The following is a 15,841-nucleotide window of genomic DNA, read 5'->3' as shown; positions in this document are numbered from 1 at the left end:
AGATGAGACGAGGATGTATGTGGTAATTGTTTTATAATCCCCAGGCAGTCTTTTTTCTAAGTCAAAAGAGATTGGATACCAACCAACCGCAAGGGGCATTTCCGGGGAGGGAGATATTTCAGGGGGTATTTTTGCGAGGTGGTATTTACTGGGGGTGGTTGCCCTCCAATCAGTTTTGACTTTTGAAAAGGCACTAAAACTTTCAAGTTACAACCGAATAATAAAATGTGATTAAAAAAAAAAAAAAAAAAAAAAAAAAAAAAAAAAAAAAAAAAAAAAAAAAAAAAAAAAAAAAAAAAAAAAAAATATCTTCGGGTAAGGACTGTAGGTTATTGTAAGTTATCCATTGTTGAAATTAAGGTTCTTATAGAAGGGATGGTCGTATAAACTTTGAAGGAGGCTCATTCGCTTGGAAATTGAAATTTCAAGTTCAATTTTGAAGAATCTAAGATAATCAGAAAACAGTCAGCCCCTCCCTATTCACTGCCATTTGTCCAGCTCCTGGAGCACGGGCTGTAAGTTAAGCTAGTTACTCAATGTTGACACATAAGGCTTTTAAGGAAAAGATTTTTGTATGAACTTGGGGGAGGGAGGGGCTCATTCAATTAGAGATCAAAAGTTCCAGTTCACTTTTTAAGGGTTAAAAGTGATCCAAGGGCTTGCACACTCATCCTCTTATTTCCCCAAATGCGTCCGATTGATAATTTTGAAGTCACCATGTTATTTAAAACAGTTCAAAGGTTAAATAACTAAGCCTCCAGATTAGCCCCTGGTGCAAGGGTTGTAAGTTATACAAGTTTACTATTGTTAGCATACAGTGTGTTTTTTTTTATTCTAGAGAAGAGGGCATGTTTGATAAAAAAGCATGAAGCATTAAGGTCAAACCTCAGGGGATGCCAAATCAGAATGCCAAACACAATACATCCAGTTTTACAAGACAACGTATCTGCAATGTGTCGAGAACAGCTGAGGGTGTAAACATGAGGATATAAAGTTTAAACTTTCAGGGTATTTTCAAGGAATTTTGAAAAAAGGGTTGAGTGCAACCAGTCCACCATCCATGTCCTATTTAGCTGCAATCTCCTCAAAGACATTTGATCAAAATTTGTTATCTAGATTTAAAAAGGTCAAATACTTGGAACACAAATGTTTATTACTTGACGTCCATAGAGGTCAAATAAGAGAGGTCAAATCCAGAGAGGTCAAGAGGTCAAATAAGAGGTCAATTCATCCAAAAATAAGAGAGAAATAAATCAGCTTTAATGGTTTGTCAAATCGGATCTTCCTTTTTTGAAAAATAAAACAAAGTCTTTTTTTATGAATGACCTTGACAGGCGTTTATATCATGACTTTAAGATACAAACAATTCTAACAAGATTCAACAAGTAAACATTTTAACTTGTTTTACCCATTTATATTGGCTCATATTCTTAGAATACTGAGAAACTGAGTTCAGTGGTTCATTTTCACGACGGTTCAGTTACACGAGGGTTCACTTGCAAGGTGGTTCAGTTACACGGGGGCTCAGTTAAATGAGGTTGGGTTGCACAGGGGTTTAGTTGCATGAGGCTTTTAGCTAAAAAGGGTTCAGTTGCCCTGTGGTTCAGTTACACGAGGATTCAGTTGTCCCTGGGTTTGGTTATACAGGGGTTAAGTTGCATGGTGGTCAGTTACACGGTGATTCAGTTATACACACAGCGGTAATGAAGGAGTGGTTTGGTCAATAGCATCTGAAACTATAAAAAAAAGAAATTTGATATCAATCAGTACTTCAAAAGAATTGAATTTTTATGGTGACTGCAAATATTTAAAATTCATTATATTTAACGCTACCCATCAACAGCTGCAGCTTTAGAAAATTTCACGTGCTAAATAAAAAAAAGCTTTTTCAACTGAAAGAAAGGATCAACATTAATTCTTAAGAATAATAGAGATTATTACGTATACGAAGGGCGATAACCCTTTTGGAAACCTTCGCTCATTGCTCTAACTTTTTTAGTTCATTAAAAAGCTTCATATTCCAAGCTGACGGCCCATGTGTCTCGGGAGCATTTCTTAAAAAACTGGGGCTTTAGCAAAAATATCCAGGGGATGAGGAGGGGTAGCCCCCCATTAAGGCTGTATCTAGGAGGATTTTTGGGGGGTTTGACCCCCCCCCCTCTCCCCTCTAGATGCTTTTGCGAATCGTAAAAACGTAACAAAAATGCATATAAATAAATTTTTTATGCGCTTTCTAAAGACTCTTTTGTACCCCCCTCCAGAACAAAAATCCTGGTCCTCATACATGGAATAATTCCTGCTGATTTTCCGTTTCAATGTTCCTCCTTACTTTCGTTTGAATAAGCTTTTTTTCTTATTAGTACTTATATAGCCAATTTAAAGTTTCTCAATATTTTTCAAGAGTATTTTGAAAGCAGTTTTTCTACTTACCTGCATAGTATCTAAAATCGACTTAATATTTATACTTTTTCAAATGATTTCTTAGGAACCATTTGGGATTCCAGATGGCATTCTTTTGAAGTGGAAAAAAAATCTTCCAACAGAAACAATATAACTGTACAAGACCTCAAGCACAATAGTTGGAATAGATTTATGACGTTACTGGGCACATATTTTTATTTATGAGGGGGGACTTTTTCCATGATAAGAAGAATTGGGTCTTTCCTTCGAAGCACGTAAATCTTCCAGAATACAGGCATGTTTAACATCAATAGAGTTAAGAATCATTTCTATTTAAATCTGAGAACGCTATGTTTTGAGTTCAAAAGGGGATAAATATCTTACTTTCTGATTCGTCAAAGCAAAAGTATTATACATGATACATTAATCAAAACCATCGTGAATCCGTCGATTAATGCAAGACAAGACAAGACAATACAATTTAAAATTATTTACAATACACTTATTACAATACGCTTATTCCCCCACCAAAGAATCCATGGCCAGGGATACAAAGGGGATAAAAAAAAAATACAAGCAATAACCACAGTATAAGCAATATATACATATAAGGAAGGTCCCTAATATATTTTGGATTTTTCGACGGCTGATGTGTTTTAGATTTAGCAGAATTTTCAGAATAGCATATTCGTTATTTTTCTGATTACGTTTGAACCAATAAGCTTAGTTTATGATGATGATACAAAATAACCGGATATCATCCATTTGTAGTTCGAACATTATTTTTTTTTTAATGTATTAATGGGTCATATACCATGTTTTATTTATGCTAAATAATGCTTATAATAATCCAACGAATGTTTTTTAAACGAATTTAAAAAACAATTACTGTCCTTGGTAGGCTACTCCAGCAGTAAAGAAGTGTTTTTTTCTTCTTTCTGGGAGGGGTATAAAAAGAATTTTACAAAACCCGTCTTAATTTGTGCATATGTATTTTGTTACCTTTTCACGAGTAGGACAAAATCTTCGGAAGGGAGAAGGGTTTGAGAAAAAAGTAATTTTTTTTTGCTGCATACTTATGTGCATGGTCGGAGGAATATGGGTGATTATGTTCTCTCTAAGATTGTTTCGAAGGACCCCTCTTCCCACCATAAAAAGCGAACATTAGGGCCTATTAATGCAACTATTTCATGTTCTTGTGAAAAATACTCCCCTTCCATCCCAAAAGTCAACATTGTGTACATTTATGTTTGCTTTATTATTTTTATGCTAGATAGTGAGGTTTTTGTTTGAATGATTTTAAAACAGTTTTTATTGATCATTAACAGTTTTAAACAGGATTATTTGAACCTGTGTTAATATTTGATCATAATATAAAACTAGTACAAACATAAGATTACATAATAAAACTTGAATAATTTTTATTTAATAGAACATTATATTTACTAAAACATAAAATTACAATATGGAAAATACATTTAGATCCATTTCATGTATATTGAGCTTATTTTAAAAATCAAATATGTAGATGGTTGTATATTTTTTCTAGTTAGTTGAATGTCTGCTTTTGGTATTCTTTCGTTTACATATATTTGATACCACAAAATGTGTTTGACGTTTAAACTTTTCCTGTATCTTTATTTTTACACAGCTTTTTTACAATTATATCAATGAAGTTTATATAAAGGCAGCATTGTTTTGGAAACTTTTCCACAATTAAATGAAATTAGTTTTCCCTCAAAAGTCAAAACCTAGTAGCCTATAGAAAAAAAATATACAAGTCTGCCATTTTTGAGAATAGTGTTCGACCGTTTTTCGTATTTTAAAATACTGATTAATGGTTGACACAGTAAATATGGTATAATAGAGTAAAAAAACAATCTGCGCCATGAGCCGTGGAGCTAAAAAGATAATCTGTAAGGCTAAAATAGAGAATTGGAAAAGTGAAATGATCAAGATTCTATGGTTCTAAATTAGTAGAAGGGAGTTGGGTGGAATGTTTTCCCTAGAGCATTAGAATTAATAAGCAGCAACCTCGATTTGAGATAACTGTGAATATCTTGGGTAAAAGACTTAAAAAGCTACCTCTTTCTGCCCCAATAAGCAACTGGATGTACATGACAAAACTTTGGAATAAAATGTCAAATCAATTTTTAGGGAAGATCATATGCCTAAAAAATGAAGATCATTTAAAGTACAGAAATATTTTATTTTTATAATTCAATGATGATTACCCAGTAGGAGTGATTGTTCCTTTGAATACAGAGGTTGGACTTGAAACCTCTCCATAATCCAACCTCTCCATAATCCACTTTTCTTGGTGTAAGTACCTACGTAAAAAACCCTAAAAAAGTTATAACAGCACACCAGAATGTTATTGTAGTTATCTACGTACATTGTCGGCAAATAATAATTTTATTAATAAGAGTTTCCACGTTTTTCCAATTATTTTGTTATTTTCACCTCTACAGTCTATCAATGAATGTGATTTTGTTTTTATTAGGACGTTGAAACATTTGACTTGGAGGATTTCAAATATAACTCAGTCAACATAACAGCATTCCGGCTGGTTGATTCAGAGAATATTCGTTCCAGGCTACTTCTCCGAGATATGGAAAGATTCCAGCCAATAGGGCACAGTATACTCAATAAAACAAATGTGATAAAGGTAAGATCTCTTTGTAATATAAATATCTTGTTAAACTCACCATGACGATTTGTTTTGAGAAACAAATTTTGATACTTTACTTCATGTGAAATCCAATGTAATATCATGTTTGTTTCTAGGGAATAATCCGATGTCACTCTGTTGAACATATTTAATTTTTACGAAATTCAAAAAGAGCTGAACTTGCAGTCAAAGAATTAGGTTCAAAGATATTGACAACAACAAAAAATGAAATTTAGTTGGTATAAATAATGTGTTAAAGGTAATTATTTGGTTTAAAAAACCAAAGAGAGAAACAAAACAAACAACAAAAAGAAAAGAACTGTTTCCCTACTTTAGCAATTGATATAAACAAGCACTTTAACAAGGCCTTGACCCTACTCATCTATCCAATGACCTAAGACAAAACAGTATACCTAACAATCAACCAAATAAAAATATCTAAATTCGTGCAAAATTGTCATTAATAAATTTAAGCTGTCATAAAACTACAAGCAAAATTACCTCAAATCTAAAAAAATATTTACAGGTAATTACCTTCCATCAGAACTCTTCAGAAGAATACAAACTTGGCTAAGTGGGATTTGGTGTATTAAATTCCTTACCAGACAATGTGGTGCGTCTACTATAAGCTCTTTATGGTATCCCTATGAGAGGTACAACTTGTGAAATACATGCCAAATTTATAGTAAAATTATAGTATATATATATATATATATATATATATATATATATATATATATATATATATATATATATATATATATATATATGTATTAAATAATTTAATATAATACAATTAATATAATTATATATATATATAATAATTTAATATAACTATATTAAATTATAGTTATTATAGTAAAATAATCTAAAATACGTACAAAATAAGCTTAGATCTATTCGTGTTAGAATCGAGGAAGAAAGCAACCAAAAAAAAGTCTAAAATAGTCCAATGTTTCACAAGTCGAAGATAGATTGTAAAATAAATTACTTTATTGGTTTGTCGAACCAATTCTAAATTAAAAGTTCTTCAAGCTGGCCCCAAAAACCTATATATATATAAAACAACCCCCCGAGAAAAGAAAAACAAAAGGGAAATTAGATTAAAATATCTAAAAGCACAAGTAAATCAGTACCTTTTGCTTCCCTCCATACTTGATGGAGATCCAATAGCCTGTTGTTTTTAGATATTCAATAACAATTAATTATTTTCCCCTCGCAAAGGGGATTAAATTTGATTACTGATGATGAAATACACAATTTGACTCTTATTCTTACTTCCAGTCAAATTTTCATCTGGAAGAAGCCCTCGTAACAAGAATTTAGGGACCCTTCTCGTACCCTTGCGGATGCTGTTCAGAAAACCATGGTTGTGTTCAGAAAACCAATTGATACAAATAAATATTAGGTTTTACTTTCAGCCAGGTTTGGTTGGGAATAAATATAAAAAAAAAGATTTGTTCAAATGATTTTGTGGAGCAACACTAAACTTTAGAACGAACAAAAAATCTTAAATATATGAGAAGGTTGCCTCTCCCCAGCACCTCGCTCTTCATGCTAAAGTTTTTAAGTACTGTTCAAAAAGCTTCTTCTTGTTCTAATTAAATGACCCTCGTGTTTCAGGGGTCGTTCTTAAATAATTCGGGCAAAATTCAAACTTTAGCATAAAGAGCAAGGTGTTTATGAGGGGGCAGCTCCTCTCATATACTTATTAGTATTAGAGTATTGTATTGGAGTATTGTGCAGTAGCACCAAGAGCGTCACGAGAAATTTTTATTAGCGATGTTTTACTTGAAAAAATAAAACTCTTATTTTTGGAAATAAATCCCTTTATTTCTAATTTTAGCTAATTGATTTAACGGAAGGGTGTCTTGTAAGATTTTTAACGCTAATAGAGTATTGCAAAGATAAAATGTCTTGAAAGTCCTTTGCTAAATTCTTTTTTTATTCATATGAAAACAACAGCGCTAATTGGAATTTTGTGTGCAGTATTAACGCTTATATTCTATACTTTATATTAAGATTATTACGTACCCTTAGGATTTGCAAACTAAGCAAAGAAAAAGTTAATGTAGCAGAGCGAGGCTTTGCTTTAACCAATTAGTGCCATCTTATGCCATCTCTTAATTAGTGCCATCCGCACTAGCCATGGGAATCCTTCACCTGTTAAGATTCTCTCTGGTAATCTTGTAAAAACTGAACATAATTTTTCTGTAAGTAATAATACTTACAGAGATGCAAGAACAAAGGTTTAGAAGTTTTCCAATGAGATACTGGAGGAACTACTTAGCTTTTGGTGCCAACAAAATTCCCTCTCCAACTTAAAAGAGTTTTTTCAGACAATTTAAAATGGAATAGAGAACAAAGGAATATCTAAACATTGGAGAGGAGTAATGTGTTTTTGTCACTGTTTTTTTTTTCCTTGTACTTTTTTGCATTTGATGATTTTTTGAACTGTAGGAAAATCATCATCTAGCACAGAGGTTCCCAAACTTTTTTTCTCACAGACCACCTTAAATATTTTAGTGGTTTCGGTGGATCCCCTTCAGCTACATTTCCGCCATATTTCCGAAACTCGAGAAAAGTGTGAAGATCAGATCTACCGATGGAAATTTGCTTTGTGGTTGAGTTCCAACCACGAATCATTAGTTTTCAAGAAAAAAAAGTGAGACTGATTAGTTGATTAATAAATTGATTGTACAGTGAGTGGTTGTCAAAATGTAAGATTGACCAACCAAAAAATTGTGTCGAATCAACTTTTTTTTTACATTTACTTAAAGCACAAGGAACCAATAAATTCTTACTTATTTTATTTAGAAATAATCGGAATGAAAAAAGTAAAAAAAGTATACTTTTTTATGTTGTATTTCTTCAGTTACGTAATTATTACACTTCAATTAATAACATAAATAAGTTCTACATTTCTACAACAACAATCACAAAATAGTCATATGTTGAAAGGAAGGATGTACTCGAAAAATGTCCACGACATTTTTCAGGTATTTCTACCTGCAACCAAAATGTTTGATACCCTCTTTTGTAAATCTGATTTTGAAGTCATCAAGCAAGGCAATTAAAAGTTGAATGTATGTCTGAATATCCTCATCAAGGCATTCTACCTGTGACAAGTTTAAAAACTGGGAAAATTCTCGCCGACTAATATTTTGCTTCATATATTTGAATTTTCCAAGAAAAGCTGAAATTACACAATTTGCTTTTATTAAATTGAGACTGTCCCCTTGTAATTGTAAGTTAATATCATTAAATTTAAACAAATCTGTCAAATATGCAATGCCTGCCTTCGAATTGATCAGGTCTTCGCTTAAATCTGGATCTTTATACTTTTCAGAAACTCTAATACGCCTACTGATTCAAAAATTGAGTAAAATCTTGTTAAAAATGCACAATTCGATAACCAGCGTACTTCAGTATTTAAGAGCAATCGTTGAAATTCTTCATCATTTTCATCGCACAATTGTACAAATAAACACGTATTCAATGCGTTGCTTCTTATTTTGTTAACTGCTTTTATCTCAAATTGAACTGATTGGTGAAATTTCTCACTCAAATTTTTTGCTACTAGATGTTGTCGGTGGTTGACACAGGGAATTGCAGTTACCTCTGGTAATTTTTTTTAGATGTTGTCGGTGGTTGACACAGGGAATTGCAGTTACCTCTGGTAATTTTTTTTAGATGTTTTCGGTGGTTGACACAGGGAATTGCAGTTACCTCTGGTAATTTTTTTTAGATGTTGTCGGTGGTTGACACAGGGAATTGCAGTTACCTCTGGTAATTTTTTTTAGATGTTGTCGGTGGTTGACACAGGGAATTGCAGTTACCTCTGGTAATTTTTTTTTAGATGTTGTCGGTGGTTGACACAGGGAATTGCAGTTACCTCTGGTAATTTTTTTTCTTTTAATGGCTTATATTAACCCACGATATTTCCTGACCATGGCAGGAGCCCCCGTCTGTTGCCACCGAAATAACGTTTGTGAATGGAGTCGATTTTTCCTTAAAAAATCACTCAGGACAATTCATAAAGAGTTTCTAAAGTTTTCGCGAATAGAAACTCTTTATGAATTTCTTGGTCCATAACAAGTCGAACTTAAGGCAATAATAATACCTCATTACCGGGTGAGGTTGACTCGTCCAGTTGAAAAGAAAAATTAATTATTAGAAGATAATTACATAAGGAATTTTCAATATCAGAGCTCATTTCATCAATACGTCTTTGCACAGTGTTGTTACTCAAAGGAATTCTTTTGAGCATGTCGAATTTTATTTGTGCAGTACAGTTTATAAACCTCTTCAACAGCGGGTAAAATGAACTGTTCCCCAATGGTATGTGGTTTCCAAGATTCCGCTATAAGTAATGAGATATTGTAAGATGCTCGCAAGCCATCACCGTTTCTTTCAGACGTTGAAGCAAACATACTGGGCTCAGTGGGTCTCTTTTCATTTTTTCGCTTCAATTTTGAAAACAATCTAAACCTTTATTTAATTTATCAGGATGACACCTTCTTGGATGAACTTCGAGCTTCGATGGTTTCATAGTCATTGCTCAAAACTTTGTTGCATAAAAGGCATATGGACAACCGCTTGTCTGCCTTTGATGGTAGAAAACCAAATTTTAAATAATCAACACAGTACTGTCGGCATTTCTCTTGGATTCAGCCATGCTTCGTATCAATTACCTACCAATATATTAAAAAAACATTGTTTTAATAAATTTATGGCGGTCTCACATAACCGGACATGGCTATTTGAACAGATTAAATAAAAAACAAGTTTTTTTTTTGTAACTGAGAGCAAGGAGCGAAATTAAAACTTAAAACGAACAGAAATTACTCCGTGTATGGAAGCGGCTGTTCCCTCCTCTACGCCCCGCTCTTTACGCTAAAGTTTGACTCTTTCTCTCAACTGTACTTTTTAAAACAGTAAAATAGCGTAAAGAGCGAGGCATTGAGGAGGGGACTAGACCTTTCATATACGGAATAATTTCTGTTCGTTTTAAGTTTTAATATCGCTCCTTACTTGCAGTTAACAAAACTTGTTTTTTATTTAATTTCTCAACGTTTTTGAATTAATGCATGTTTTGATTTTGGCGTGCACTAAATTTGATTTTCCCGTGCACCCCTCAGGGCCACCTGGACCACTCCGGGAATCACTGCTCTAGCGCAACGTGATTAACATATTTGAGCCTAATAAGAATTTTTCGTTTGCCCCTGCGCAGGTAATCAGTATTAGACAAAATAAAACAATAAAAATGGACATTCCTTAAATAAAATCACATCAAGATTAGAGCCTAATTTTTGTGTCACACTCGTGTTTGCTTGCCATCTTTGATAATTTTTAACTTTCACGATAAAAAAAAATCTTCAAAATAGTTAACTAAGACAGGGTTTAGGTTTGAGGCAGGGAGTAAAAATCTCCAACAATTACCAGAATGTCTTTCACCTAGTCATGTTTTTATCAACTTCTGTCCAACACCTAACATTTTCCTTAAAGCACCAAAGACTTAAAAATAAAAATGATTTCAACACCACCACCCCCCACCCATTTGACCAATCTTGGATCTATCAACACTTTAAAAGGGCAGTTTTCTGAAAAATGAATTTCTGGCTGAAGAAAATTGTGAAGATCTTAGAAAATTACAAAATTTTCGTCAGTATTGCCATGTTGAACAGTAAAAAAATCAGCGAATCTCTTAGTCAAACTTGACAACAATTTACTTCTTAAAAAAAAGTTGATTCCCAAATACAACTACGCCTTCAAGGAAAGTTTTATCTTCTTTACCTATTTGATGCCGTAATTTCTAGCTTCTGTTGCCAACGTTTCTTTTTTAATTAATTAAATAAAAAAACAAGATTTTTCACCTAAAAGTAAGGTGAAGCATTACAATTCAATATAATCACAAATTATTCCGTATACGAGGGTGGCTACCCCTTCCACAATACCCCGCTCTTCACGCTGAAGTTTTTTGGTATTTTTAAAAAAGCTTCTGAATCTAATTAAACAGTCCTGGTGCTTCAGGAGTCGCTTTTAAGGAATTAGGACAAACGGTCTAGCATAAAAATTGGGGTGCTGAGGAGGTGGCAGCCCACCTGACCTACAGAATAATCTCTCCTCATTTTGAGTTTTAGAGTTGCCCCTTACTCTTAGTTGAAAAATTTATTTTTTTAAACATAATTTCTGATCGTTTTTCGAATAGTACCAGAAAATTAGTCTCTTCTTCCATGAGCCCCATCCTCCCCCCCCTGAGGAAGATTCCTCTATGAAAAGGTCTCTAACGGGAAATAATACCCTCAGACAATTCCCTCCTTCCTGCAAATTCCCCCAAAAAATGTCTTGTTGACGATTCCGCCTGAAAAATTCTTCTATGTATGCTTTCATTTGAAAAAAGAGCTATATTTTATTCAATTTCTGATCGAAGTAATTTCTGATCGGAAACCCCCTCACGTGGTTTTAAATGAAGTTCCTAGTTGTTTTCTCCCAACGATAAAGCTCCTCCCATGAAAAATCCCCCGCAAAAAATGCCCCCCCCACAGAAGTATCCGTAAATATCCCAGTAAAAAACACTATGTGCAAACGTTGGGCAAATTGCATAGCTTACAGCCAGGGACTTTTGGACTCATGCAATACGCAAGGACACAGTTGTCAGATCTTTCAACTATGCTCAATCAGATAGCTAATTTTCAAAATCTTGATCGATTGAATTTAGGAAAAAGAGGGGGCATGGGAGGGGGGCTATTCCACCGATCTTTTCTGTCACCTTGCTGCACTTTAATTTTTCGGTCGTTTGTTATTACAGTTATTATTTAACAGTGGCGATTTTCATGCTGCCACTTGGCCCTTTGTGTTGCACTCAGGGTGCTTAAAGGGTATAGAAGTTCGTCCTTTTTCAGTTTAATACAAAATCTAGAGTTGAATAGAAATCAGTCCTTTTTGTATTTACAACGCACCATTGACCCCAATTTGGGGCCAGGGTGGTAAATATTTTAAGGATGGAATAGGCATAGCTAGGGACAGTTGAACCCCTGGACTTAGTTTGACATTCCTTGGAAGGGAGAATACCAAGTGGCTACCACATCGGATTATAAGGGTGTTTCTCTTCCAAGCATAATACACTCGCGAATATACCAACATTACGTACATCCTTGCTCCAACCTAACTGCATAGCGTGGTTGTAAGAAAAATTTTAAGTTATACCAAGGCTTGTTATTAACTATTGGGATTAACCCCGTTTCGGTTTTTTCATTTGGGTTTTAGACTACTGGTATAATCATTTGATTATAGTCTATAGCTATTCTCATTTTGATAGTAGGTTAACCTACCAAATTGGTGCACCTATTGACCTGAACAGCCTGTTATTGTGTATTTATTCCAACAGTGGAGCCATTGAAGGTTTTTAAACATCCAAAATAGGAATTTTACAGCCTAGTTTGCTACTAAATTCCTATAGTAGGAAGATAAGTCTCCGAGCGAGAACGAAAAATTGGAAGTCATGGGCACTAAATTGGTTAATTATTACTCTGAAACACGGGTGCTTATAAAAGGTGAGTAAAAATTTTTTTTTCTAAAGGTACTTTTCTGACTGATTGTACGTCGAAACAATAAGCTGTATGAAAAATGTAGTTCGGTCTCACTTGATGATTCCAAGATGATTCATTTTTTGCTATCTTTTGTGATCAAACAAAAAGGGGATCGTCCTTGATAAGAAAAAGGATGTAAAGAAATTCAAACTACATGGGACGAGATAAAGAGTGAGGCTTTAAAAGTATAGTGTTGTGGAAGAGCATGCGCAGCTATATTGGCCTCATACTGCTCAGACTGCTTATTAGCACTAGCAGTATTAGGAATAGCAGGGTTGCCACCCTTAGTGATTTATCACTTTTTCTAGTTATTTTTTATATTGCATAAACAAAACGAAATCACTAAATCAGCGCAGAAATTACTAGATTATTTTAGAAAATCACTAAATCAACCAACAAATCTAGAATAACTAGTGATTTGTTTTCTCAGCAGCCATCAAACATGAGCGGTAGTAGCAGCAGCAGTATTCAAAAGACTGAATCGTGTTTACTCTAAAACAGAAAAATATATTCTGTCAAAGGAGGTCTGTTGCAAACATAACACAAAAACAAGGATGGATACGCTAATATCAGGTATATTAAGCATCCATCATTAAGATTGCGACATTTTCAATATTAAACACATTTTCAAAATTTATCTTCGATTTGAATCGTAATTCTAATAAGATATAACTAGTAATATTGTTGAGTTCAGTAAGTTCTAAATGAGCTCTTCCGAATAAGCTAGCGTAAAGAGTGGGGTATTGAGGAGGGGACAGCCCCTCTCATATATGGAATAACTTCTCTTTGTTTGAAGTTTTAATATTGCTCCTTACTTTCGGTAGAAAAAAACTTGTTTTTTTATTTGATTTCTGATTCTTTTTCAAATAAATCCAGGAAATCCCCCCCGTGGAAAATCTCTCACGGATAATTCCTCCATAGAAGGTTCCTCTCACGTAAAATTTTTCCGCCAGAAAATTAAACTTAGACAATTCCATCCTCGCTGAAAATCCCCCCCCCTAAAAAGTTTCTTGCTTAAAGTTCCACCTAAAAAATAATCCTTAGTATACTCTTATTTAAAGAAAGACTTGTTTTTATTTAATTTCTCATCCTTTTTAAGGTCATAGATAATGTTTTTCATATTTTTGGATAATATTTCCTGAAGCTCCACCCCCCAACGGAAAGTTTCTGGAACAGAAAACTTTCCCATGGAGAATTTCTTCTGGTGAAAATCCCCCATGGAGATTTTCCCGTGAAGAATCCTCCCCCCCCCCGCCATGTAAAATTCCCAAGAGTCTCCCAAATCCACTTAAAATTTCCTCTGGACAATTACCCCACAGCATCTTCATATGTAAAATGGGGCCGCCAACACGAACGTAAGACAAATAAGGCGAACTTAAGCAAATTCACGTATTTAAAATTTCCCTTGGAATTTCACCGACTGAAACCTCCGTCCAAGTGGGATATACTCCCCGTAGGAAATCTATCCCGATAAAAACCTCCCTGAGAAATTTTGGTATCCATGTAACAAATACTATATGTAAAACAATGGGCAATTTCTATAATTTGCGGCCCTACCTCCAGTGGTTCTGGGGGGTAAGGACATCTCCAAAAATATAGTTATTGTACCTTTCAACTACACTGAACAAAAGGGTCGTCTCAAAATGTTGCTCAGGCGAATTTTAGGAAAACACGGGCATGAGAATGGGGCAAGCTGTTCTCTAATTTCTTTGGTCACTTAAAAAGGGCACTAGAATTTTTGTTTTCCGTTTAAATGAGCCCTCTTACGATATTCTTGGACCACGGTTTTGATACGGTCACCCAGGAAAAAGAAGAAAAAAGCAAAAAAATACGCATCCCTGATTTTCCTACTGGCAAAAAAACAAAATTCCTATTTTGCATATAGAAACTTGGAACCTCTACAACATGGCTTTCTGATACGCTGAATCTTATGTTGTGATTTTCATTAAGTCCTTCTCTCTTTTTTGATTAAAAAAAAATTAATTTTTTTAGCTGAAAGTAAGGAGCGACATTAAAACTTAAAACGAACAGAAATTACTCTGTATTATAAAATGGGTTGTCCCCTCCGCAATCCCTCGCTCTTTACGCTAAAGCTTTTAATTGTTTTAAAAAGTAGAATTGTGGCAAAGAGTCAAACTTTAGCGTAAAGAGCGAGGGATTGCGGAGGGGACAATCCATTTTATATACGGAGTAATTTCTGTTCGTTTTAAGTTTTAATGTCGCTCCTTACTTTCAGCTAAAAAAATTAATTTTTTTTTATTTAATTTCTGAACGTTTTTGAATTAATGCATGTTTGGTTTTGGCTCTCCGCACATAAATTATTAAAATGAAATTTGTATATTAATTCTTTTTTTGGCTAAATGGCTTTCTCTTAGTTTTGATCAGACGATTTGAGAAATAAAGGGTGGAGAAGGAGGCCTAGTTGCCCTCCAATTTTTCGGTTACTTAAAAAGGCAACTAGAACTTTTAATTTTTAACGAACGTTTTTATTAGTAAAAAATATACGTAACTTAAGAATTAACTTACGTAACAAACTTTCATAATCTTATATTTTTATTATGTATACGAGGGGGTTTGTACCCTCGTTAATACCTCGCTCTTTACACTAAATCTTAAGTTTTATCCCAATTCTTTAAGAATGACCCCTGAATCAGAAAGGCCGTAGAATAAATAGTTGAAATTACTAAAAATACTTTAGCATAAAGAGCGAGGTATTTATCTCCTCCTAAATACCTCGCTCTTTATGCTAAAGTATTTTTAGAACCCCTCATATGCGTAATAATCTCTGTTCGTTTTAATTTTCAATGCTACTCCTTCCTTTCATTTGAAAAAAAAAACGTTTTCATGTTTATTTTTCATTGTTTTCTTATAGTAATGCTAGAAAATCATGCGCCCTTTTCCTTGAATTTTTCTTCCCCCATGACAGATTCCTCCAAGGAAAGATCCTCCAACATAGCCCCCTCCCCTCATCCCCACCCCCAAACAAAATAAAATCCCTCTGAAAACGTCTGTACACTTCCCAATAACCATTACTATATGTAAACACTGGTCAAAGTTTGTAACTTGCAGCCCCTCCCCCAGGGATTGTGGGGGAGTAAGTCATCCCCGAAGACATAGTTATTATGGTTTTCGACTATGCTGAACAAAATGGCTATCTCAAAATTTTGATCCGTTGACT

At 34.1% G+C, this 15,841-nt stretch overlaps 1 protein-coding gene across 15 annotated transcripts in view; it reads left to right on the top strand.

The window, feature by feature from the left end:
- LOC136036379 (glutamate receptor ionotropic, kainate 2-like) overlaps window positions 1-15,841 on the top strand; it is a gene marked incomplete at its 5' end in the record, with an annotated part of 326,696 nt that overhangs the window by 85,645 nt on the left and 225,210 nt on the right. For all 15 annotated transcript variants that reach the window (XM_065718683.1, XM_065718607.1, XM_065718615.1 and 12 more), the window contains 1 exon segment: window positions 4,904-5,068. In XM_065718683.1, coding sequence (XP_065574755.1) covers window positions 4,904-5,068 — 165 coding nt within the window.

Source organism: Artemia franciscana, chromosome 2, assembly GCF_032884065.1.
Source record: "Artemia franciscana chromosome 2, ASM3288406v1, whole genome shotgun sequence".
NCBI lineage: Eukaryota > Metazoa > Arthropoda > Branchiopoda > Anostraca > Artemiidae > Artemia > Artemia franciscana.
This window is presented reverse-complemented; position numbering and strand designations above follow the sequence as displayed.